This window comes from Poecilia mexicana, unplaced genomic scaffold (assembly GCF_051168715.1).
Source record: "Poecilia mexicana isolate PSO_F unplaced genomic scaffold, ASM5116871v1 scaffold_17, whole genome shotgun sequence".
Lineage (NCBI taxonomy): Eukaryota > Metazoa > Chordata > Actinopteri > Cyprinodontiformes > Poeciliidae > Poecilia > Poecilia mexicana.
The window spans coordinates 30,640,043-30,666,582 of record NW_028263386.1 but is presented as its reverse complement, the minus strand read 5'-3'; the positions used below and the strand labels follow the sequence as shown (position 1 = coordinate 30,666,582).

The following is a 26,540-nucleotide window of genomic DNA, read 5'->3' as shown; positions in this document are numbered from 1 at the left end:
TTTAGTCCTACTTCCCATTTTCACTAATTACACTCATTTACAATGTCCCATCTTAAGTGTATTAATAAAACACAATTACAGTAACCCAGTGGTTCCCAAACTTTTTATTCTGCGCCCCCCCCCCCCCCCCCAGTGGTTTCCAAACATTTTCTGCACCCCTCCTATGGATTACAAATGGCTGTCTGGTTGAAACGACGCGTGTGAAGGGGGGGGGCGCACAAGGTACTTGTTAAGCTTAAGTTTCTGTATTGATATTAGCTAGTCATCCTTTAGCTAACTTTACCTGCATCCAACAGCTTCACTCAACTCAGTCGGTTAGTTTGGAGGGAAAAACTGTGAAAAGTTCTTTGCGTTTTGCTGGTTTGCTGCCGTGATTCTAACACAAACCTATGTAGCTCTGCCCAGCAGCAGCAGGTCTCCTTCACAGGTGGAAACCCAGCACGAGTGTCGTAGTGCTCATGTTGCGTTTAAAGGCGGCTCGGAAAAACAGGTTACAACATGTTAACAACGGATTAAACAGTTTTAACTGCTGATAAAAGTGACAGAGGAACAAATATGGGAAGTGTGGAAGCCTCTACTGTATCAAATTGACAGGAATAACAGAGAGTTAGCCATTCTAAGGTAAAAACCCAGCGCATACAGTGTTCATGTTTTGTTTTTTTTTCATCCAGACGGCTTCCCGCGCCCCCCTCCTGCAATGACACCGCGCCCCCCCTAGGGAACGTGCCCCACAGTTTGGGAACCTCTGCAGTAACCTATGTTGAAAAAACTTCACCATTTAAAGGTCTTTAACAGACAGTATAGTGAGATTACTTAAAGTAAGAGAAGTCTAAAAGGTCATTTAAATTTTAGCAGGCATTATATACCTGTTCATCAGTGACATTGTAAGTAATCGGAAGTACTGCTTTTCCATCCTCATCTGCAGCAGAGACTGACGTCTGAGGAGACATGTTGTTCCTTAGAGTGGTCCAAACCATTGTGTCTAAAAGATTACATAAAAAGCTCAATTATTTTTATACATAGCAACTCATCTGGAAAACAAGACAAATTTATGATAGATTTAAGAAACATAAAAGAAAAGACAAAAATGAAAAGAAATCTATCATTGCTTTACAAACATACATAAAAATACATTATCTGGAGACAAAGGACTAAATGGGCACTAAAAAGCATAGGTAAGCTTGTTACTTTGTGCACAGCTAAACAAGTTACAGTGATCCCTCACTATAATGCAGTTCACCTTTCACGGTCTTGCTGCTTCGCAGAATTTTTTTGTACAGTTTTTTTTCACAGTGCATTGTGTTCTGCGTCCTGATTAGCTAAACAGTCTCTGCGGTTCTTCTCTACCCGTGTGCCAATAATGTTACAGTATTTAAATATAAGTAATATAGATTGGCCATTCAGGAGATGAAAACTGAAATTTTGAATGCCTGCTGGAAAAAACTGTCCAGAATCAGCGCAAAACCCGACCGGAGGCTCGGTTGACGAGATCCATCGCTCTGCCGTAGATACAGCTGTGAATCTCGCGGGGCAGGTTGGAGGAGAGGCTTTAATGACATGACTCTGGATCACATTAAGGCCCAATTGATGCACACGCACATCCACTGACCTGAAAACAGGTTTTGTTCTTTGGTTTCAATGTAGAGTACCGTATTTTCCGCACTATAAGGCGCACCGGATTATAAGGCGCACCTTCAATGAATGGCCTATTTTAGGACTTTTTTCATACATTAGGCGCACCGCATTATAAGGCGCATAGAATAGACGCTTCATACTCTATTATTACACATCCACATTAATAAAGAAATGGTCCCCGAGTACTTTATATAGTAGGCCGGCCCAGTCGTTGTTTCACTCACGGTGTTGGTGTTGCGATATTATGCCCAACTGCTTTCTGGGTAACACAGACCAACCGACACGCTGCCGCTGCAGTCTCTGTCTCTCTTCCCCTGCCCCTCCCCCCCTTTAAATGTATTATCAAACTTTATTAACAAACCAGTGTTCTGACAACTATCCCAGCATGCACCGCGCACTACTTCTTCTACGGGGGAAAAAGAAGTTGGCGGCTGCTTACCGTAGTGGACCAACTACGTAAGCAGCCTACTGCATGTCTGTGTAAACATGACGTCTTTCATTTCAATCTGAGTTAATTAGCGTAGCATTTCTGCCGGATTTTCACAACATATCAGCCACGACAATGGACAGGGGAACCAACAAGTTCATGTCATCTTTTTTGGACGACATCAAGGTGTTTGAGCCACTGGATGCCTCCAACATTGTGCGCGTCACAGCTAAAAGCTACCGATAGATGAGGAAAACAGCAGATCCTCACACCCTCAGCATAAATATAGCTGTGGACAAGATCACTGATGCCTATTGTTCTTGCAAGGCTGGGTAAGTCGGCATTCATGGTTTTGATGGTCCACAATGTACATTAGCATATGTTTACTACTGTAGCTTGTGTTAGTGAGACGGTCACGCACGTGGTAGCTGCACTGTGACCTAAAATGGGCATTAGCCAATGAAACGCGGCCCCTGTGGTAAGGTCCGTTGCTGGACCTGTTGTGGCTCAATATTGGTCCATATATAAGGCGCACCGGATTATAAGGCGCACTGTCGGCTTTTGAGGAAATTGAAGGTTTTTAGGTGCGTCTTATAGTGCGGAAAATACGGTATTTAATTATGCTGTGTAATAATCGTAAAAAATAAATGTAACTCTACTTTGCGGATTTCGCTTATCGTGGGTTATTTTTGGAATGCAACACCCGTGAAAAATGAGGGATCACTGTATATGAGAGTGTTAACTTATGCTCTGATTATTCTACTACTAACTCTGTACTAATTCTGATTATTCTAGCTTAAACATCTCACCTGTCATGTCACAGTGAACTCTGAAGGGGGATAGAGAGCCACTACCATCAGGGTCAATCCAGAAGTTGCCTGAGCTCTTCCCCTGATGCTTATACTCCTCACAGGACTGCTGATACAGTGCTAGAGAGAAGATGCAACACACAGAATGGAGAAGAAGACCACCACACATATGTGGTTCATAAAGCTAAGTGGTCAAGGTTTGCAGGTCAACCTTTTCATGTATAGATTATCCTGAGTCTACATGTTCAGATCCCAAGCAGATTAAACCTTTTGATTTACTTGTGTCCAAATATTTGACCAGGGAGAAACATTCAAAACCAAAGGTTTATAATCCTAAATAATCTGAAGTAGAGTAGTGTAGTGTAGAGTTTTACCACATCGAAAAAGTCCAAATCGCTTTACACTAGAATCAGTCATTTACAGATTAATACACACATTCACACACTAATAGCATTGAGTTACATTGTAACCACAGCTGCCCTGGGCAGTCTGACAGAGGGGAGGCTACCATTCAATCACAGCACCAGAACTTTCATCTTGTAGTTCACACTGTTATTTAAACTCATGCAGTTGTAAACATAATGGAAATTTGTTCTCTACTGCATTCGCTATGCATCACAAATGTCATTCTAGACACACATCAGTTCCACTTGTCTTTTCATTCCAGTCTATAACACATGAAGGGCAAAGTTTCATTTTGATCCTTATCCATAAGAAATATTGCAAAAGGAGTGTCAAATTTGAAGAAACCCCCCCCGCCCCCCCCAGCCATTTTAATTGGCATTTTATTAAAAATAGCATGTTAAAATATTTATATCCTCAAAAATCATTGGAAACCAATGTTGCTTAACTTTACAACTGTTGGGAACTGGGGTTTTGGCTCTTTGTGGGGATTTTCTTTTTGTCTGTTGTTTCCCTCATCATCCACTAGATGGTGCCTAGAGGCTGCACTACCTGGAGGGCAAGTCTGCTGACTGGAGTCAGCGCACCTGTGATTTATCACTCATCATCTAGGAGTATATGATTAGTGGGCTGCCAGCCCTAGTTGCCTGAATCCCTTTCTGCCTCTGCTGAAGAATCGTTGACAGTTCCTGGTTTCATGGTTGGCAGTAAGATCACTCCTCCCCTCTCCTCTAAAGCACTTACCTGTCCACTTTACACTGCAGTCTCTCCCATCCACCTCTAATTAACTCTCCGTCTGGATTTCACACTGGAACCTGGGACATCTCAAGAACCCCTGCAAAAAGACCACTACCCCAGTGACCACAGTAAATCCCCCCTGGCGGAAACACATCACCACACCAAGTAAGATCAGTCTATCTTTTCCTCTGAAGTTCATTTGTCCGATACCCTTTCAACTCACTCTCTCTCCCACTGTTTCCCACTGAGAACCAACGACCCTGACTTCCATCCACAGCACAGGAACCACACAATTTCACATTTCATCATTGTCAAAATAAGCTTTATCTGATTTCCTGTTCTGATTGTGTTCAGTATGTGGGCAAAAAGATTTGAACCCAACGTGACAGAACACTCAGGCCAACAGATGCTCTCTGGAGAACTTTGGCAGAACACTACCTCATTCAGTCTCATGATTCTGCTTTATGAGATCTGGGTACCCACCAAGTTGAAACACATCGTCGTCTCAAAGAACTGTCTAACTTTTTACAAAGTTCTCTCCAACATACATTTGCTCCAGCTCCAGCTCCGTTTCCAGTCCACTCCACTTTTTCTGAAATCCGTCCACCTACCCCAGACAAGTTTCCAGGTGACATAAACCAATGTAAGGGATTGCTTTCACAGTGCTCTCTTGTTTTTAGTCATTCCCCTGGAAGTTTCTCCTATGATGGTGCTAATATAGATTTCATAATTTCACTGTTGACAGGCCAAACTTTAGACTGGGCAAGAAGCAAGATTTCCAACTCCTACAAACTGTGGTTGTACATTCAATGATTTTCTGCAAGAATTTAAGCAAGTATTTAATCAAAAGTCCGATGAAGCATCCAACTCCCGAGAATTATGGACGATAAAACAAGGACATTGGGCAGTAGCAGATTTTGCTATAGACTTTAGGATTAGAGTGGCTATTTCTGGCTGGAATGCTCCTGCTTTAAAGAGTGCTTATTTCCATGCGCTCAATGAGTCTTTAAAAGCTGAACGAGCCACATTAGACAAACCTACTACGTTAGAAGAACTAATCAGTTTAACTATCCAACTAGATAACAGACTCCGAGCTAGAACAAAGGAAAGAAACAAGAGAAACCCATCGCTTCCTTCCACCTCTCCAAATTGCACTCCATCTCCTCTCCTGAACCACTCTGAGTCCGAGCCCATGAAAATAGGTCACACCCGTCTCAGACTCTGACAGTAAAACCCATACTTGTGCTTTCTTCTCCCGCAGACTGTCCCCTGCTGAACGCAAATATGATGTGGGAGATTGTGAACTGGTAGCTGTTGAGCTTGCCCTGGAGAAGTGGTGGCACTGGTTGGAAGCACAGAACATCCCGTGCTGGTCTGGACTGATAAAAGAACCTCTCCTATCTCTAGTCTGCCAAAAGACTAAACCCCCATCAGTCCTGTTGGTCATTGTTGTTCTCCAGATTCAAACTCTCCATTTCCTATCGCCCTGGTTCCAAGAACATCAAACCCAACTCCACTAACTTGATTCTGAGAGAGAACCTGCCATCCTACCTCCCCGCTGCACCATCACCTCTGTTACTTGGGAGACTGAAGACCTCATTCGCCAAGCACAACAAACTGGACCTGATCCTGGCACCTTCCCCCATAACAAAATCTATGTACCTACCTCAGTCCGAACACATCTCATCCATTGGATCCACTCAGCTAAGTTTTCAGCTCACCCCGGAATCAGCCGGGGTTCTCATCAACCACAGGTTCTGGTGGACATCAGTCCACAAAGACGTAAAATAATTCGTCCTCGCCTGTTCCATCTGCACTAGAAAAAAACCATCCCATCAACCTCCATCCAAGTCTTCTGCAACCTCTATCGATCCCCAAAATTTCCTAGTCACACATTTCCATCAACTTCGTCACTGGACTCCTAGTTTCTAAAGGTATGACCACTATCCTAACCATTACTGACTGCTTCTCTAGATCATGTCATCTCGTCCCTCTCAGAAAACTCCCCACAGTTTTCTGCTAAACTCCTGGTAAAACATGTCTTCCGGTGACATGGCAGTCCCCCAAAATTCTCTCTGATCGTGGTCCACAATTCCCATTCCAGGTATGGAAATATTTCTGTTTGGCATTGGATACTAAAGTCACACTCGCATCTGGTTACCATCCCCCAGTGAAATGGACAAACTGGACGCATGAATCAAGAATTCGAATCCACCCTCAGATGCTTCACTTCTGCAAACCCAGGGGTGTCAAATTCCAGTCCTCAAGGGCCACTATCCTGCAGTTTTTAGATGTGCCAAAGGTACAAAACACTGGAATTAAATGGCTTAATTACCTCCTTCTTGTCCAGAGCCTTGCTAATGACCTAATTATTCTAGACAGGTATGGTGCAGCGCAGCAGAGGCACATCTAAAAGATACAGGGCAGTGGTCCTCCAGGACTGGAGCTTGACACCTGTGAACAAACTTGTCTAATTGGAGTCAGTGCATCCCCTGGGTTGAATGTGCACATAACTCACATTTCTGCTGCTACTGGTTCTTCTCCTTTTGAAGTTTCCCTAGACTACCAACCATCACTGTTTCCTTCTGACGAAAAAGGATTCTATGTTGCTGATTAAATAAAAGGCATCCGCCGCTGCAAAAATATCTGGAACAGAATCATCACTGCCCTCATCAATACCGCTGAACAAAACCGACGTCATGCTCACCGCAAAAGAACACCTGCCCCACAGTATTCACCCGGAGAAAAGGTTTGGCTTTTTGCTGGTGACATCTCTCTTAAATCCATGTCCAAAAAAATTCTCCCCCAGGTTCATTGGTCCCTACCAGTGTTGTGTTCAAGACCACCTAACCCGAGACCAAGACAAGACCAAGACCAGAGTGTATCGAGACCGAGACAAGACCAAGACTTTTAGGGTCCGAGACCAAGTCAAGACCAAGACCGAGGGAAGTCTAGACCGAGTCAAGACCAAGACCAGCGGCCCGTGCTACATGACACAATAAAATGTAAAATATGATCAAAATTGCTTCTCAAAATAATCTGAAAGATCCATATTCCCATAAAAACACCTAGATATTAAATACTTAATACATTTTACCAATATTAAATATTCCATTTCTGTGCTACAATGTGTGATGGTCTCGTGCCATCCTTAAAAACATAACACCCTGGGCATTTGCCCATATTGCTCATGTAAGAAACCACCACTGTCTGCACCATTAAACATAGCAATTGAGGCAATGTCCTGACAGTAAATAACGCTCAACTATGAACACTGACCAAGGAGCAACAAGCAAGAAGTAACCAAACAGAAGGCGCTCATCGTGACTGTTTTCACTCTATCCCAATACCTGAAGCCAGGTAGTCTGACACCATGGCAGACATTATAGCTGCCACTTTGAACAAAAACAATCAAAGAGCAATGTGCATGCTCTGCGTGCTCTTTCGTTCTTGTGTTTTAGTTATTTGTTAATTTAAATATCAACGTACATAATTAAATAAAATAATGATTCAGTGTACACAGAGCATTACAAGAACAAAGAACGGGTGTTCTGTCAGGTCAGATCGTCATACGCTTAACACGAACTCACGGTGTTCTGTCAGATTAGCATACGTTGTCAGATAGTCGGACGCTTAGCTCAGACATGCGCTGTCATTACCATATGATTTTATTTAATCAGCAACATAGAATCATGATGTAGATCATCATACACTTGGTTATTAACAGTTGTATGGCATCCTGACTTAGCGGTTAAATGAGTTTTACACGGGCGTGTGTTGTAGCTGACTCCAGCTGCAGTCAGACCCTGCTTTAAATACACTTTGAAACCATGACAACACATGTATATCTATATAGTTATCATTGAAAACAATTTAATGACTTATTTTCATCATAACTTTCTGCGTATAGTGAACTGACAACTCCTCTGATGGTCGGACTTCTTAATGCGCATGCGCAGGCATGGTACTCACTGCATGTTTGCTATTCTGACAGCGTATGGCTATCTGATATAACAACAGCTCTCAGTGAGTGACACTCCAGTCCTATCTAATAAGTAAAGAGCCATGGAGAAGAATCGACTTTTCTGAATGTCACATCACTATATTGCAGACTTTTGGACGCAGTGTTGTCCCATATATGCGACAAGTCAGTCTACACCTCCACACAAATTCTTAGTGTCTCTGTACAGCTAGCTTTGCTAACATCATGTCATCGGAGCTTACCCTTCTTTGAGCTACTTTTTTAAGTGACAAAAAAAGTTAGACGTTGTCCCCACCGTCTGTGAAAGCAAAGCAATGTTGAGTTTGCTGTGGCCATCGGATTTCTTACTATTTATGCAGCGCTATTATATTACTGACGATTAGACAAACATTTTCTGCCGCTGAGAGAAAATCACTGCGCATGTCCTGGAGCACCGTGTGCGAGTGAAAGGTGGGGAGGGGAGGGGGGAGTAACAGAAACACGTAGTTGCTTGGATTTTAATCGGTGCGTTTTGCATCCAGTGAAAACAAAGATGTTAACAAATAAACTGGACAGTATGCTGTATGTTTAGTGGTATTTTCACAGTTGCGGTCTCGACTGGTCTTGAAATAAAATGCCGAGTCCTCAGAGCCCGAGACCGAGACAAGACCGAGACCAAATGCGGTTGAGTCCGAGACAAGACCGAGACCATCAAAAAATGGTCTTAAGACCGGTCTCGAGACCAAGACCAACTTCGAGTACCACAACAATGGTCCCTACAAAATTGAAAAGGTCATCATTCCAACCGCAGTCTGTCTCCGCCTCCCATCATCCCTTCACATCCATCCCAAGCTCCACATTTCTCAAATAAAACCTGTTCAGACCAGAACACTGACCAGCAGTAAGATCACTCCTCACCTCTCCTCTAAAGCACTTACCTGTCCACTCTACACCACAGCCCTCCCATCCACCTCTAATTAACTCTCTGTCTGGATCTCACACTGGAACCTGGGACATCTCAAGAACCCCTGCAAAGAGACCACTACCCCAGTGACCACAGTAAATTCCCCCTGGCAGAAATGCATCACCACACCAAGTAAGATCAGTCCATCTTTTCCTCTGAAGTTCATTTGTCTGATAACCCTTCAAACTCACCATCTCTCTCCCACTGAGAACCGACGACCCTGACTTCCATCCACAGCAGAGGAACCACACAATTTCACATTTCATCATTGTCAAAATAAACTCTATTTATCTGATTTCCTATTCTCCTGATAGTATTCTGTATGTGGGCAAAAAGACTTGAACCCAACATGACAACAGCATGCAATTCTATTCTGTTTTATCTGTGCTTTATGAAAACTGCACAGGACATTGGTGCAGTTTGTTAGAGAATTTTCGGTATTATCATTTTGTAATTACTTTAGTTCAGATTCAGTCTATAGATCGTTGTAATTTTCTGTTTAAAGTGTTCTCTTCCTTATGTGTGTATGAACTGACCTGGAGGTCAGGACTGTCTGTTTCATCTTCATGTGAAATAATTAACTCTGTGTTTCCCAGACCTTAAATTCTTATCAACCAGAATACCTCCTAACTGCCTGTGAGCAGTCGTATTTTGTCTCTTGTTTATCCTCCCTCTTTGTTGACAGTTTGACCGAGATTTGAACCGGGCTCAGACCATAGATCAGATATCACACCTGGAATCGGGTTGCTAGCTGTTTGGGTTAGAAGTTTTACGACCTCTGTTGTTTTTCTTGACTGCCCCCTTGACTGTTTTTCTTTGACAATAAAACAGGGGCTCACGCGGAAGGAGAGCAGAACTCTCTGTGAACGGCTTGGAGAAGCTGCTATCGGAGATTTCTCCTTTTGCAAAAGCTTTGTCATAAAATTCATATACGTTGTCTGTGGTTCTTTTATGTAGGTTCAAGAAAAAGTACCTATCACAGTTGATCTGTTTTTAAAGTGCTTTGTAAATAAATTTACATTGACAAGTCCTCCAAGTCTTTGAGGTTAGAAAGCACCTCAAGTTTTACTATTTCTTATATTATAATTGAAAAAAACATGGTGAATTGACATTTTAACCTAGATATGCCACAGGTATGAATAGTTTTGGCCCTTTGTATTCAGCATCCTGAAGTAGCTCTGCTTTTCAAAAAGGTTGATAAACCCTGGTTTTGTGTATTAACTACATAAAGCCTCTAAATAAATTTACTTTTTGTCATGTCCAATGTAGTCCAATCCTACATTCTGGATTAGGCGTCTCTTAACAGAGTTACAATTCACTAAATATTTGACATGCATTTCTAGGTGATCTGTGTGTGAACTTACATGTATGGCATGTTGCTCCAGAGTAGCCAGTACCACTGCAATTGCAGCTGAATGTATCCCATGTCTGGGAGCATTTCCCTCCATGCTCACAGTGGTTGGGAACACACCTGTCCTCACACATGGCAGTAGGAAAATAATGTGAAGTCAGCAAGAACTCTCTTTCCAAATCATAAGAGGAGCTGCAGAATCACAGCACTTTAACCAAGTTTTAAACCTAAAGCCTCAAATGTTTATTTCCTGGTGATGAGGTACTCACTAAAATTTCCCAAATTTGTGTTTTTTATAGCATTTCTCAGAAATATACCTGTCTATAATTGCACACATATCCAGGCTAACATTTTCGAAGGTTCCAATGTGACCCTCCTCCACAGCCCGCAGGTCCACTAGGTGGTCATCTATGTGGATCATCTGAATGCAGCCCTGGAAAGAGCGCTGTAGTGACCACATGCTAGTGTGTGGGAAGTAGCCTGAAGATGGTGAAAAAAGGAGAAACACCATCAGTAGTAAACTTTCTACATTTTGAAATAGAAAACATATTAACCAACCAACAGCTTTTTGAACTTTTTAGTAGAAATATGCAACATAGAGCTGAAAGCAACCCACCAAAATATTTCATTCAGAACATCCCTATTGGTCTTGAAAGTGTAACACTATTACAAGAGTCTGAGTCCAATCCTGCTGAAATTTCAATCAGGTTTGAAGTTTGATAGCTTTGATCCAGCATCCAGCTATCAAACCACTTTCAGCAGAATCAAAAACAGCTTTCACTTGCATAACATTTTCTACAATGTACCCACCACTGACAGGTGGGGGAAAATAATGATATTCTAAAACACTGAAGTATCCTTAAGAATGATATGAGTCATATATCCCCCCAACTTAGGAGAGAGATTGACTCATTCAAACACTAAAAATATATCAAATACTAATTGTTGGCTTGTAACTGAACCTCAAAGTTTTTTTTAGCTGTGGTAACTGTGACTGTGTATTTTTCTGTAGTTTCTAGTAATCATTTTGAGATGCTAAAGTCAAAAGCAAAAAACCCAAAACAGATAACCATATCTGAATCATTTCAGAGCCCCATTTTCTATTACTTTACTTTCCTTTAACATTTAAACTGTGTACATAGAAGTGACTCTTAGGAGAAAATACTGGAAAGTATTTAATCTTTTTTTTGATTGTAAAAGTAAATAAGGTAAGGTATCAATTACCTCCAAAGTAGTAGGTTCCTCCTGTCTTGATCTGGCCAGGAATAGCGGTCCTAACAGTGGATGCTTCATCTCCATCTACCGTCAGCATGGCATAGTTGTCCAGTGCATTTAAATGGACACTGTGCCACTGGCCATCATTCAGACCTATACCTGAAAGGTGAAAATATTATTTTATTTGAACATTTAAGTATCACAATTAATCAACAGGATTAAAAATAAAAATCTGTAAAGGCCTCTAGAGATTATAACTAGGGGTGAAAGTAGTTTTAAATTCTTGCCAGTACTATAACGGAAATAGTCAGTGACTCATTGTGCAAACCAAAACAAAATCATTAATATTTTACTGTCCTATAGGCTACCTGTATGGATAACGCAGAAGTAAAACCACTTCAGAATGTGAAATATATATATATATGTATATGTATTGGTTCTGCCATTTGGAGTGGAAAGTAATTAGCTACATTTAAATTTATTAATGTAATTACAACTTGTCTAATTTGTCCTTTAAGTTGTTTACAAAACTTGAACTTTTACTTTTACTTGAATTAGTTTTGAATAAAGTTACTCAGTTATATTTGAAATCATATCCATTTGAAATCAAACACCAGAAAAAACAGCATTTATCTTTTGACTGGGTTTGTATTAAGATCTCATGGTGATCAACTGATGGAATCAACCAATCGAATTTTATTTGTATAGCACATTTCAGCAGCAAGGCATTTCAAAGTGCTTTACATCATAACAAACACAAAAACACATAGCCATGCAACATAGAATCAACAATCAAAACATTACATTAAGTCAAATGCCATCACTAAATTCGTAATTGATTACATTTCAAGTACAACTCTAAACAGGTGGGTTTTTAGTCGAGATGTAAAGGCACTCAGTGTTTTACAGTTTTCTGGAAGTTTGTTCCAAATTTATTGTGCATAGAAGCTGAATGCTGCTTCTCCTCATTTAGTTCTGGTTATGGGGATGCAGAGCAGAACCAGAACCAGAACATGAGGGGTCTGGAAGGTTGATACAACAGCAGTGATTTATAAACTAACAACAGTATTTTAAAGCCTATTCTCTGAGCTACAGGGAGTCAGTGTAGGGACTTTAAAACTGGTGTTATGTGCTCTATCTTCCTGGTTTTAGTGAGAACACCAGCAGCAGCGTTCTGGATGAGCTGCAGCTGGAGGATTGATTTGAGAAACAGAGTAAGGAAAACTCACAAAGTTTAGTTCAAGTTAATGTCTGAGAAAAGAAAACCCCTCGCTGAATTTAATGCATCACTTTAACTGTAAGTATGAGAAAGGCAACAGCTTTATCATACATTGTCAACTTGAATACTTTAGCAACAAATGTAAATATCAATTTTATCAGGTACCTGTGATTATTATTTGTATTGACTAAAACTGAAAATAGAAAATCAGGTGCTTAGTTTGGAGTCAGTTATTTAAAACTATTAGGTAGGAGCGACAAACAGCTGAAATAAAATATTGGAAATTAATGTCCCATTAAAAACACACAATATTTTCTGTTGCTATTTAATTTATAAATGCACTCTCTTAAATAAAAATAGTTTGAGATCAATATCTTCTCATTTCCTTTGTGATGAGCATTGTGACAGCCTCCTGCTGTGTTGCATTGCGGCCTGTTAACTGTTATTCAATGAAGGTCTTGAAAATGGGAGGTGCTTATGATCACGTGTCCACCTAGACCAAATTCACTGTCCCCAGGTATTTTCCTGTTTTTTATTTTAAAGTATATGAATAATAAGTGATTTATTGTTCGTCCTGTACCAGTGCGAGTGGTATGTTTTATGTCTGTGGACCACCTGTATAAAATGTTCCAGTCCATAAATCAAACACACCAATCCAATCAGTAACCACCGTCTTTTGGAAGAAGATGTGCGTGCCATGTGCTACCGTTTAAAAACAGTAAAATCTCCGGTCACGTTAATAAGCAGTTGTTTTTGAGGTGTGCTGTGTTGTTTTAATTGAGCAAACTAACATAAAACACAACTAGATAACCACTGTTTGCTTTTAAATGGGACATTTTGTAATAAGGAGACAGATGTAAACATTGCGGACAACAGTTTGAAGGCTGGTGACGAAAGCTATGAGGTCCGGGAGGGAAGAGGTGGAGGAAAGAGAGAGAGAAAGAGAGAAATAGCTGGAGTGAGAGGTTTCCATCACGCAGTACAGACAGTTCAGAAAGAATTTGGAATGAGAAATTTTTTTTACACAGATTAAATGTGTATGAGACTGCCCATTTCAACGCAGATCTATTCTGACTCAAAGTGCATCCGTTCTCCCATTACTGCATACCGGCTCAGAATCCTTTAAAAGTACCAGCTTACTTTCATCCCTGATTATAGCCCCTTGTGTCCAGATATTCTGGTGCCTTGATTGCTCTATGCTGTGTTAATCAGCATGGAGCCTCAGGAGTCTCTTCCACCATTCCTGCAGCAAACATTTTCTGTTTTTCTGGTAGCAGAAGGGTTTCTCCTCGTGTGGTTTTTGAGGATCCAGAATTTCCAGTACAATGAAATTTTTTTTATTTTTCATTGTACATACAGCATCAAAACTTGCCACATTGCCATAGTATACCTGGGAAGTTTCAGAAAATTCTAAATGTACCAATATAAGCAACCTCAGTTGTGCCATAGATCAGGCGTGAAAGTAGAGTAATATAATTTTAGGGATATCAAGCTCAACACCATCTGTCCACATAAAACTTTCATGGTAAAATATTTGTTAAAGTATCCATTCCACACTTGCAACACAATGAGAGAAATCAATAGACAAGCTTGCCGTTGACCCTGTTTAGCTCTAACGGTTATGATTCTACTCTTTCTAGGAGGAGTCTATTCCTAGGAGTGGATCTTGAGGTAGTTCTGCAGCCCAAAGCTGAACACACAGAGGAATGACCGCAGACCCAATCTGTTAAGACAGAATCCTTCAATCCTCACCGTACATGACATTATTGGTCAGTGATCTTCTACAGCACATCTGGTCACAAAATCTCATCATTTAGCAGAGACCATCTACATAAGCATATTTTCATCAAATTTAATAAAATAATCAATCAATCCAGCTTTCACTTGTCTCCACTTGCTTTCTGCAACACGAGCCAAGCAACCAAAAGTTTTTCCAAGGCCATTATAAACACAGAGCTCAGCTCACCTGAAGAAATGTCAATACGTGTGCTCCTCTTCTGTGTCACGTTCATGTAGACGGTGATCTTGCCTTCAATCAGTAACAGCTCCAACCAACCCTCAGCCAGCTGTGTGAACATCAGCACTCCGTTGGGGTTCCACGTCCTGAAAGACAGACTTACTGAGAGAGTGTCACTGTCCCTCTGGCCCGGCAGTCGCAGGAAGGATGTGGAGTTGAAGTAGACAGGAAAAAAGCTGGATTCAGCACAGGTGAATGTCAGGTTACGCTGCAGTGAAACATAAATCCAATGGTAGAAAATTAGCTGCAAGAAATAACCACAAAAGGCAAAACAAACCACTTCCTGCTTCCTAAGTGCTAATGATCCAGTGATCTTTCACTCGTGTCTTTACTTTTTTAAAACAGTCTTTGAGCGAGTGACTCAATCTGACCATCAGGCCTCTTGACTACGACTGTGAACAGCTATCGTTTAGGATGCATCTCACTGAAAACCTCTCATTTTGAACTGCAAATCCAAACAATCCAAATAGCAAAGAAAACAGTAAAAAATATTAAGTAGTAGGAATTCCACAGCCACAGTTGGTCATCATTGCTTCTAACTAGCTTATCAAAATCAATTAAAAAAATAAAAAAAACTAATCTAAGTCATGTATTGATTGAGTCATGTGAAATGTGAAATTGACTCTACTGTGAGATTATCACAGTGGAGGAACCATAACTGATTTAAAGAGCCATTTGCCGTTTCACTGTACTGGCCGTGTGTACTAAGACTCAAGGATCAAATCAGTGTCTGAGTCTCTCACTAAGCAAACTGCAAGTTTTTTTGAACTTTTTTTGTTAATTGGCTTTTACCTGTGAATGGAACTCAAAACTTACTAATTTGTCAGGACAAATTCAAGGATTATACTAAACCAGCACTAATTAAGAAGGCAGCTTTTAGAGACTTATGACGCTATTCTACACCACAGCAGCTGTCACATTGTGTAATGGAGCTCCAATACTGACATTTCACCTGCTGCACTGTACAGCAAAGTGATGATGTGTGTTTGAGCACATTTACCGGTAGCATCTGAGCAGCGATGTTGTGACTTTTTTACACTTATGTTGTTCAGTATATTTGCATGATAAGTGACTGATTACAATTATATGTTAAGCATAATTTACATGATGATTATTATTATTATATTGAATATGATTGTATACAATTACAAAGGCGAAGTGAAATATATTTCAGTGTAAGACATGATTTATTTGAATAGAGGAAGTCTTTTATTTTGAAGAATGCTTAAGGATCTGTTACTGTTTAGTCACTATCTTGCTTTGTTGATTTTATTGCTTGGTTACGAGCAGTTGTTGTTGCTGTTGTTCTGTTTTTGTCGGCTGAAGCCCTTTTTTTCCTCTTCAATAAATACTGAACAAAAGGGTTCAGTAAAGGAAATACGAGCCTCCGTCTTGTTTGAGAAGAAGCTTTACTCCGCTACATTTTGGTGCCGAAACCCGGGAATAAGAATTTTTTTGATTTTTCTGAACGAAGTGAAGCTAAGGCTCAGTTTAGCAGCCAACATGACGGAAGGACTGGAGCGGTTAAAGAGGAAACGGTCGACTATCCGAACAGCGACGACGAAGCTGTTAACTCGACTAGAAGATGAGGTGGGCAAAGAGAGTCCCGATATGGATAGACTGCGTGAGTTCCTGGCAGTTTTATCTTCTAAGGAGGAAATTTTATTGGATTTGGACAAGAGCATAGAAGATGAAACGTCAATTGAAGACTTGGACACTGAGATAACGAACTCACAGGATTACACGGACCGGATTCTCATTTGGAAGGTTCGCACCACCAACGTTATTGGATTGCAGGAGACCGCTACAGACACCCTAAGAGCGCATGTGAGTGACGTGAACAACGGCTCATTTTCATCACAATCCAAACAGACGGTTAAACTGCCCAAACTAACGATAATCAAGTATGATGGAGAAATAAGCCAATGGCAGGAATTCTGGTCACAGTATGAATCAGCCATTCACAGAAATGATGGACTAAGTAAGACAGACAAGTTCACTTACCTGAGATCTTACCTAAGTGGAGCAGCTGCTCGGACTATTGCAGGACTGACAATGACAGATGTCAACTATGATGCTGCAATAGAGTTGCTCCAGAATCGTTTTGGAAGGAAGGATATTGTGATAAGTGCTCATATGTCTAAATTGCTGAACTTGACACCTGTGAGAAGATCATCTGATGTTGCAGCTTTGAGGCACCTTTATGATGAATGTGAGATCCAGATACGCAGCTTGGAGTCTCTTGGAGTGCAAAGTGATACTTACGGCTGTCTCCTATGTCCAGTGTTGCTACAGCTTATTCCAGAAGACATAGCACTTGCTTATACACGGCAACAAAACTCAACTAACGAATGGAAAGTCCCAGAATTGATTCAGTTTCTGCAAAATGAAGTGCAAAGCAGAGAACGGGCGCTTCTGCTGACTAGACCAGGCCACACATTGAAGAGCCCGAGCCCACAACACAAGCATGTGGGTAAGCCATCCTATGCCTGTGATCAACCTAGAAAGTGGAGCATTCCATCAGCGACTGCTTTGCACACAGCCAGCGTCGTGCCACAAACCTGTGTGTTTTGTGACGGTAATGACCATAAACCAGAGAACTGTCCTGGTTTTACAATAAGTGCACGCAGGGAGAAACTGAAAAGACTTGGACGGTGTTTTGTCTGCCTGGGCCCGAAACATATTGCGAAATACTGCAGAGTGAAGATTTTGTGCAGACAGTGCAATCGAAAACACCACTTGTCAGTTTGTGAACAATCTGAAGCTAAACCAGAAGTCGACAGTACAAGTAATAGTGGAAATGCAGAAGCTGTGTTGTCTTCGTTGACCAGCTCAGTCAAAGTGAAGACAAATACTCAGAACACAGTATTGCTCCAAACGGTTAAGGCATGGGCTGTAGGACCAAAGGAGAGAAAAATATCTCGCTGTCTGTTAGATGGAGGTAGCCAGCGTAGTTTTGTTCACAGAGACATTGTCCGAGCCCTAGGACTGCAAGTTGTGAGGCAAGAGACACTAAAACTCCATGTTTTTGGCTCCACCAGTCCTGTAGTGGAAAAACGCAACATAGTGAGAGTTCAACTTGAAAATGTGTGGAACGCTGAACGGAAAATCGAAATAGATGCTGTAGAGACCCCCGAGGTGTGCACTGCTGTAATAAAGGTACCAACTGAGCCCATTCAAGCAGAGATTAAGAAAAGAGGACTGCAGCTTGGAGACTTTCCACTAGAGGGTGCTAATGAACAAGAGTTGCAGATGTTAATTGGAGCAGATTACTACTGGCAGGCTGTTACTGGAAAGGTCCAAAGGGTTACAGATTCATTAGTGGCAGTTGAAACCCTCTTTGGATGGGCTTTACAGGGACCAGTGACTACCTCCAGTGTTACAGACACCACGTGTATGCACATTAGTTTGAACGAAGACACCCAGCTGTCTAATCAGTTGCATGCATTCTGGGAGGTGGAGTCCCTGGGTATTGTAAATAAACAGTCAGAAAGCCCAGAGGACTCAGAAATTATGCAACGTTTTGAACAAACAACAACATTTGAAGACGGAAGGTACCAAGTTGAGTTACCCTGGCAATGTGACAAAGACCAGCTTCCAGACAACTTCAGGGTAGCGAAGAAACGCTTTGAGAATCTAACGAGAAAGCTGAAGACTGATGTAAATTTATTTGCCAGATACAACGATGTAATAGAAGACTATCTTCAAAATGGTATCTGTGAGGAGGTTGCAGATGGAAAACCAGAAATGAATCAACAGACTGTGAAATATTATATGCCCCATCATGCTGTAATAAGAGAAGAAAAGGCCACAACCAAACTTAGAGTGGTATTTGATGCATCCTCACATGAGGCAAACAGTCCATCCCTCAACGACTGTCTGTACACTGGACCTAACCTGAACCCAAACCTGCTAGATGTGCTCATAAAGTTCAGATTGCACAAGATAGCATTTACTGCTGATATAACTAAGGCTTTTCTTCAAATCTCACTAGCAGAAAAGGACAGAGATGCTGTCAGGTTCTTGTGGATGCACAGACCTTTAGCTAAGGACTGGAAAAATGAGGTGCGTGTCCTGAGGATGAAAAGAGTTGTTTTTGGAGTAACTCCCAGCCCATTCTTGCTTGCTGCCACTATCAGAAAACATCTCAAACAATTTGAAAGAAAACAGCCAAGGGCAGTACAGGCTCTCAGAGACTCTATGTATGTAGATGACTTTATTTCAAGCTCACCTACTGTGCAGGATGCTCTTCACATGACAACTGCAGCAAAGTACATTCTCTCTCAGGCAAGCATGAACCTCTGCAAATGGGTTACCAACTCACCTGATCTGAAAGCCATGTGGAAAGAGAATGGAGTAGAGCTCACTGGTGATACAGAGTCCAGTGGAAATGTGCTTAAAGTACTTGGACTGGTTTGGAGACCGGAACACGATGATTTTGTGTTTGATCAAAAGGAGTTAATGGACATTTTGAAAGACAGAGAAAATACAAAAAGAAGTGTACTAAGAACATCAGCCCGTATATTCGACCCTATTGGGTTTCTTACTCCTTTTACAGTCCGAGTAAAGTGCCTTTTCCAAGAGATGTGGGAAAAGGGACTGAGTTGGGATGAACCATTACCTACTGACTTAGAAGAGAAGTGGGAGCAGTGGTGTGTGGAGTTACCACTGTTACACCTGGTGTCTATTCCCAGGTGGTACCACACTGAGATTAACAAAGAGTCACACACTGTAAAGTTGCATGTCTACTGTGATGCAAGTGAAAAGGCTTACGGTGCTGTGGCATATCTTCAAGGACAAAACAACCTAGAAGAGACTATTACCAGTTTTGTGGCCTCCAAGTCACGAGTAGCACCATTAAAGAAAATGACATTACCTCGCTTGGAGCTCATGGGTGCACTTATTGGAGCAAGATTAGGATACAGCCTCCTTAAGCCACTGAACATGGAGAAAAACCAGCTCAACATGTGGACGGACTCTATGATCACGCTTCACTGGATCCGCAGCTCATCACGTCGATGGAAACCATTTGTGAGCAACAGAGTGGCAGAAATACAAGGGCTCACAAATCCAGAACTCTGGTCCCACTGTGCTGGCAAAATGAACCCTGCCGACCTTCTTACGCGGGGTTACCATGCTCGGAGCCTTATTAAGAGCCAGCTGTGGTGGAAGGGACCCACTTCACTGTCTACGGATGAGAAGGAACTGAACATTTGTAGTGACTATGTAGTGGATGAAGTGAATGCAGAGCTGAGGTCTGGGTATGAGACTGTTGTGCAGTTCACTGCCACTGAGCAAACTGAACCTCTGTTAAACTTAGAAAGGTACAGCAAGCTTAAGACCATGTTAAGAATCACTGCATGGGTAAAGCGGTTTGTTAATAACACAAGATCTTATCTGAAGGTTCAGGGAGAGATAAGTACAGAAGAACTTGGTGCAGCTGAAATGTACTGGATTAAGTCAACACAAGAGAGTTGTTTCAGTTCTGAAATATTGCAGTTAAGGTCAAACAAAAATGTGAAGGTAGATTCTAAAATCAAAGATTTGAAACCATTCTTAGATGAAAATGGTCTAATAAGTGTTGGGGGAAGGCTGCAGAATTCAGATCTTAGTTTCAGAGAACAACACCCTTGGATACTACCGACAAATCACAAGTATTCTGAACTATTAGTTCAGTCATGTCACGAAAGAGTGATGCATTCTGGTGTAAGAGACACATTAACTCAAGTTAGAGAACAATATTGGATTTTGAGAGGCAGACAGCTTGTAAGAAACATTGTTTCAAAATGTTACATCTGCAAAAAACTAAAGGTTAAGGCAGCACAACAGATTACTGCTCCCTTACCTCGAGACAGAGTAACAGAATCACCTCCCTTTGAAGTTACTGGTGTAGATTTTGCTGGACCCTTATATGTTAAAACTAAGGACGGGTCTGTAAAATCATACATAGCACTGTTTACATGTGCAGTGACAAGAGCAGTACACTTAGAGTTGGTCTCCGATCAGACTACAGAGAATTTCTTATTGGCCTTAAAGAGATTCATTGCAAGACGAGGTCTTTGTAGGGTCATTTACTCTGACAATGCTAGAACATTCAAAAGGGCTGACAAGGATTTAAAGGAGTTATGGCAAAACATCTTAGGATCGACACTCACAGAGTTTTTCACTGACAAGGGAATCACGTGGAAGTTTATCGCTGAGCGAGCAGCTTGGTGGGGGGGATTCTGGGAAAGGCTTGTGAGATCTGTAAAAACATGCTTAAGAAAGGTACTGGGGAAAGCATCTTTGAGCTTTGAGGAGCTCACAACTGTTCTTACTGAAGTTGAGGCAGTGTTGAACTCCAGGCCTCTGTCCTATGTAACTAGTGATGCATTAGAACCCCAGCCACTTACCCCATCTCATTTCTTAGTTGGTAAACGCTTAACTTCCTTGCCACCAAAGATTATTCCATCACCTCACCTAAATCAGGTTCTCACTGCAAATCGCGAACAGCTAGGTAGAAGGTGGAAATACCAACAGAAACTTTTGATAGGCTTTTGCAAACGCTGGCGCAGAGATTATTTGATGGACTTAAAATCAGCCCACAGGGTGAACAGTCCTACTCCAACACTACTTAAAGTAGGAGATGTAGTTCTTTTGGGGGAGGACAATACACCCAGACAGACATGGAAAATGGGTAGAATTGTAGAGGTCTTCCCAGGCAGGGATGGTCTCATACGTTCATGCAATGTTCGTACTTCGACTGGTGGCTTGTTACGCAGGCCTATTCAGTTATTGTACCCTTTAGAAGTATCTTAAATGAAAGGTAAATCCTACACAGATGAACAGTTGTTCATCGGGTGGGAGGATGTTGTGACTTTTTTACACTTATGTTGTTCAGTATATTTGCATGATAAGTGACTGATTACAATTATATGTTAAGCATAATTTACATGATGATTATTATTATTATATTGAATATGATTGTATACAATTACAAAGGCGAAGTGAAATATATTTCAGTGTAAGACATGATTTATTTGAATAGAGGAAGTCTTTTATTTTGAAGAATGCTTAAGGATCTGTTACTGTTTAGTCACTATCTTGCTTTGTTGATTTTATTGCTTGGTTACGAGCAGTTGTTGTTGCTGTTGTTCTGTTTTTGTCGGCTGAAGCCCTTTTTTTCCTCTTCAATAAATACTGAACAAAAGGGTTCAGTAAAGGAAATACGAGCCTCCGTCTTGTTTGAGAAGAAGCTTTACTCCGCTACAAGCAGTGGTGAGTTGAAGAGTTTTTTTTAACCCTGAGGTAGGGCTGGGCAATAAATCAATAATATGTATATTGCAATAGAAATGTGATCAGCTTAACAGAAAGTGCATCCAATAAACAGTTCAATAATTTCATTGAACTCCGATCCAGAAGTGCACAGTATTCTTGGGAATGTAGGCAGAGGAAAGAAAAGATTTTAGCTGCTCAACCTCTTCTGGCCAGCTGAGTAAGCCAAGTGGCGACTAACTTGTATGATGTTGTGTTCACCATAAATGATTCAAATGGTCCTCACATCTCTATGTCAAAGTTCTGCAGAGGCCTGCTAATGAACCATCATTTGATTCAGGTGTGATGACCAGAGAAAAAACTAAAGCATTGCTTTGAGGACTGACTGTGCAGGACTGTCATTAACTATCCTGGTGCTGCACTTACACGCTTGGTCATAAATAAAGATAAAGTTTTGATGTTTCTTATCTTTCTTATTCTAGTCAAAATTGTCCATGTATGCATCTTGATGAATCAAAAATTAGATTTTCTCCCCACCAAAAAAACCATTAAACACTCACAGAAGTTTAAAATTGTTGCACATTCAGCATCAACCCACCAATATCCTGTGTATGCATGTCCTTTGCAGTTTATTTATATAGCTATATAACATATACACTGAAATCAAGTGTCTATCTTTTTTTCATAAATTCACACCTTAGACACACCAGAGAGACTTTGTCGGGTTTGTTTGAAAGATTTTGCAAAGCGCATTTAAGATTTGGAAAATGTTAAGGCTGATATCTCCTAATATGGGTATAATAATACCTTATCTTTGCTTTTCAAACAAAATATTAAACAAGAAACGTGCAAGAAAAAGTAGGGACTCTTACAAAATTGGAGGTGTCCACCTTCTTCCTGCGAACCAAGCTGGTTATGTTATCTCCATTGTAGGTGATTCCTTCCAAGCAGCCAGCAAAGTTCTCTTTGCCACCTAAACTCATTCTTGCAGATTCAGAAAGTCCTCCAAAGGTAAGCTTAGAAAACACACAGCACAGTTTGGATTGTTGTCAGTAAATACATGTCTAAACCCATTTAGAATGAAACATGCCAACAGTGTGGCTAGTGAACGTGTGAAATTCACCACACAAGTGAAAATTGATATTTAAATACAGCTCTGGAAAAACTTAAGAGACCACTTAAAATGATCAGTTTCTCTAATATTACTTTTTATAGGTATACATTTTGAGTAAAATGAATATTGTTCTTTTATTCTATGAACTACAGACATATATATATATATATATATATATATATATATATATATATATATATATAGAGAGAGAGAGAGAGAGAGAGAGAGAGAGACTCCTCATCAAAATCTTAAAACCAGTCAAAAAATGGCAAGAATTTGCATTTTGCACTGTTGGATCTTAAGAAGGTTCTAAGTAGAGCTTCACAATGTTAAAAGAAGAAATCAGCGTAAGAGACAAAAACGTTTGAGCGGGGAATTAATTGAAAACTGCATTTACACTCAAACATGATTTTTTTCAGCTGATCAAAAGTTTAAGACCATAGCTCAAAAAACCCCGAAAACCCCCCAAAACAGAAATCAAAGTGTCAAAAAAAAGGACTCAGTAATGAGTAGCTCCACCATTCTTGCTGATGACTTCAAACAATTGTTTAGGCATGCTTGATGCCAGTGTTTCCAGGAGGCTAGTGGGAACGTTGCTCCAAGTGCTGAAGATGGCTTCATGAAAGGCATCCACTGTCTGGAACTGATGTCCATTTTTGTAAACTTCCCTTGCCATCCATCCCCAAATGTTCTCAATTGGGTTTAGATCCGGAGAACATGCAGGATCCAAAAGAGTGATGTTATTCTCTTGGAAGAACTCCTTTGTCAGGTGGGCATTGTGAACTGCAGCATTGTCCTGTTGAAAAACCCAATCATTACCACACAGACGAGGGCCCTCAGTCATGAGGGACGCCCGCTGCAACATCTCCACATAGCCAGCTGCTGTTTGACGCCCCTGCACAACCTGAAGTTCCATTGTTCCATTGAAGGAAAACACACCACAAATCATGATGGCGCCCCCACCACTGTGCCATGTAGAAACATCTCAGGTGGGATCTCCTTGTCATGCCAGTAACATTGGAAACCATCAGGACCATCAAGGTAAAAAAATTTTCTCATGAGAGAAGACAACTTTCTTCCACCTTTCAATGTCCCACGTTTGGTGCACCCTTGCAAAGTCCAAACGGGCAATTTTGTGGCGTTGAAGAAGACGTGGCCTTTGAAGACGTTTTTTGTTTCTGAAGCCCTTCTCTCGTAGATGCCGTCTGATGGTTATTGGGCTGCAGTCAGCACCAGTAATGGCCTTAATTTGGGTAGAGGATCGTCCCATGTCTTGACGGACAGCCAATCGGATCCTGCGGCTCAGAGCTGGTGAAATTCTTTTGGGTCTACCACTTGACTTTTTTGTTCCATTACCATCAGGATCATTTAAAAAATGCAAAATGACTGTCTTACTGCGTCCAACCTGAGCAGCGATGGCACGTTGTGAGAGGCCTTGCTTATGCAGCTCAACAATCCTACCACATTCAAAGTCAGTGAGCTTTATTGCTTTTGCCACCAGGAGGTCTTGACAGTGTAAAAACTTGACAGAAAATGACATGGAATCCAGATTTTTGCACAGCTTTTGGCTTTTAAAGACTATGGTCTTAAACTTTTGATCAGCTGAAAAAATCATGTTTGAGTGTAAATGCAGTTTTCAGAAAATTCCCTGCTCAAAAGTTCTTGTCTCTTGCACTGATTTTTTTCCTTTAATATTGTGAAGCTCTACTTAGAACCTTCTTAAGATCCAATAGTGCAAAATGCAAATTCTTGCAATTTTTTGACTGGTCTTAAGATTTTAATCAGGAGTGTATAAACTCCTGATCAACAACTTTCGTCAGCTGATTCTGATACGAATGCAGATATATATATAAAAATTAAAATTCCCTTCTCACCCTCCGGGGGTGGTCTCTTTTTCATCCTCTGAGCTCGGGTCCTCTACCAGAGGCCTGGGAGCTTGAGGGTTCTGCGCAGTATCTTGGCTGTGCCTAGTACTGCACATTTCTGGACTGAGATTTCTGATGTTGTTCCTGGGATCTGTTTTAGCCACTGCTCCAGTTTGAGGGTGACTGCCCCGAGGGCCCCGATGACCACAAGCACCACTGTGGTCTTCACCTTCCAGGCCTTCTCCAGTTCTGCTCTGAGGCCCTGGTATTTCTCCAGTTTCTCATTTTCCCGGATGTTGTAGTCACTTGGTATTTCTACATCCACCACAACGGCTTTCCTCTGTCTTTATCCACCACCACAATGTCCGGTTGGTTCGCCATTACCATCTTGTCTGTCTGGATCTGGAAGTCCCACAGGATCTTAGCTCGGTCATTCTCCACCAAAGACTCCAAGCCTTGGCCAGCCGCCTAAAGAGATACACAAGAGAGAATGAATCCAGGAGGATTAACCGGCTCTTCTCCACCCAACCAGCTAAAGTGTACTCTCACTGGCAGGGTACTAACAACAGAGCAGACCCACCAAGCCTGGAGACTGAACAATACTGGAAAGGAATATGGGAAAGGGAGGCTTCCCACAACAGCAATGCACAGTGGCTAAGCTCTCTATGAGAGGACCACAGCAACCTCCCTGAACAAGCCCCGGTAACCATCACTGTGGCAGAAGTCCAAGAAAGAGTCTCGGGTATGAAAAACTGGACAGCACCAGGACCTGACATGATCCATGCCTACTGGCTAAAGAAACTCACTGCCCTCCATGAGTGACTGGCAGCTCAACTGAACCAGCTGCTACAAAATGGGACTCACCCTGAATGGTTAACTGAAGGGGAGAAGGATCCCTCAAAGGGTTCAGTCCCATCCAACTATCGGCCAATAACCTGTCTCTCTACAACATGGAAGCTCATATCAGGCATCATAGTGGCTAAGATAAGCGGACACATGGATAAATACATGAGGACAGCACAGAAGGGCATCGACATAAATAGCAGAGGAGCCAAACACCAACTCCTTGTAGACCACACATTCGCCCGTGACTGAAAAACCCAACACACCAACCTGTGCACCGCTTGGATTGATTACAAGAAAGCCTATGACTCAATGCCACACACTTGGATCATTGAATGCTTAGAGATGTACAACATTAATAGGACTCTAAGAGCCTTCATTGCAAACTTGATGAGGCTGTGGAAAACCACCCTTGAAGCTAACTGCAAACTGCTTGCACAAGTGTCCATCAAATGTGGCATATACCAAGGAGATGCTCTGTTCCCACTGCTGTTCTGCATAGGCCTGAACCCCCTCAGCCAAATCATCAACAAGACTGGCTACGGATGCCGACTCAAGAATGGGGCCACAATCAGTCACCTCCTCTACATGGAAGGCAACAAGCTGTACGCCAAGAGCGAGCGAGACATCGACTCACTAATCCACACCACCAGGATCTACAGCACTGACATTGGGATGTCATTCAGACTAGAGAAGTGTGGCCGGATGGTCACAAAGAGAGGGAAG

The 26,540-nt window shown here is 41.5% G+C and overlaps 1 protein-coding gene across 1 annotated transcript in view; it reads right to left on the bottom strand.

Moving 5' to 3' along the window:
* Window positions 1-26,540, bottom strand: part of cntnap2b (contactin associated protein 2b) — a 91,621-nt gene that overhangs the window by 50,840 nt on the left and 14,241 nt on the right. Inside the window, exons 7-13 of the mRNA XM_088014432.1 lie at window positions 22,865-23,008; window positions 14,688-14,946; window positions 11,512-11,661; window positions 10,605-10,767; window positions 10,301-10,407; window positions 2,872-2,991; window positions 867-982 (exon numbers count right to left, since the gene is read on the bottom strand). Of these exons, the coding sequence (XP_087870558.1) occupies window positions 867-982; window positions 2,872-2,991; window positions 10,301-10,407; window positions 10,605-10,767; window positions 11,512-11,661; window positions 14,688-14,946; window positions 22,865-23,008 (1,059 nt within the window). The remainder of the gene's footprint in view (window positions 1-866; window positions 983-2,871; window positions 2,992-10,300; window positions 10,408-10,604; window positions 10,768-11,511; window positions 11,662-14,687; window positions 14,947-22,864; window positions 23,009-26,540) is intronic.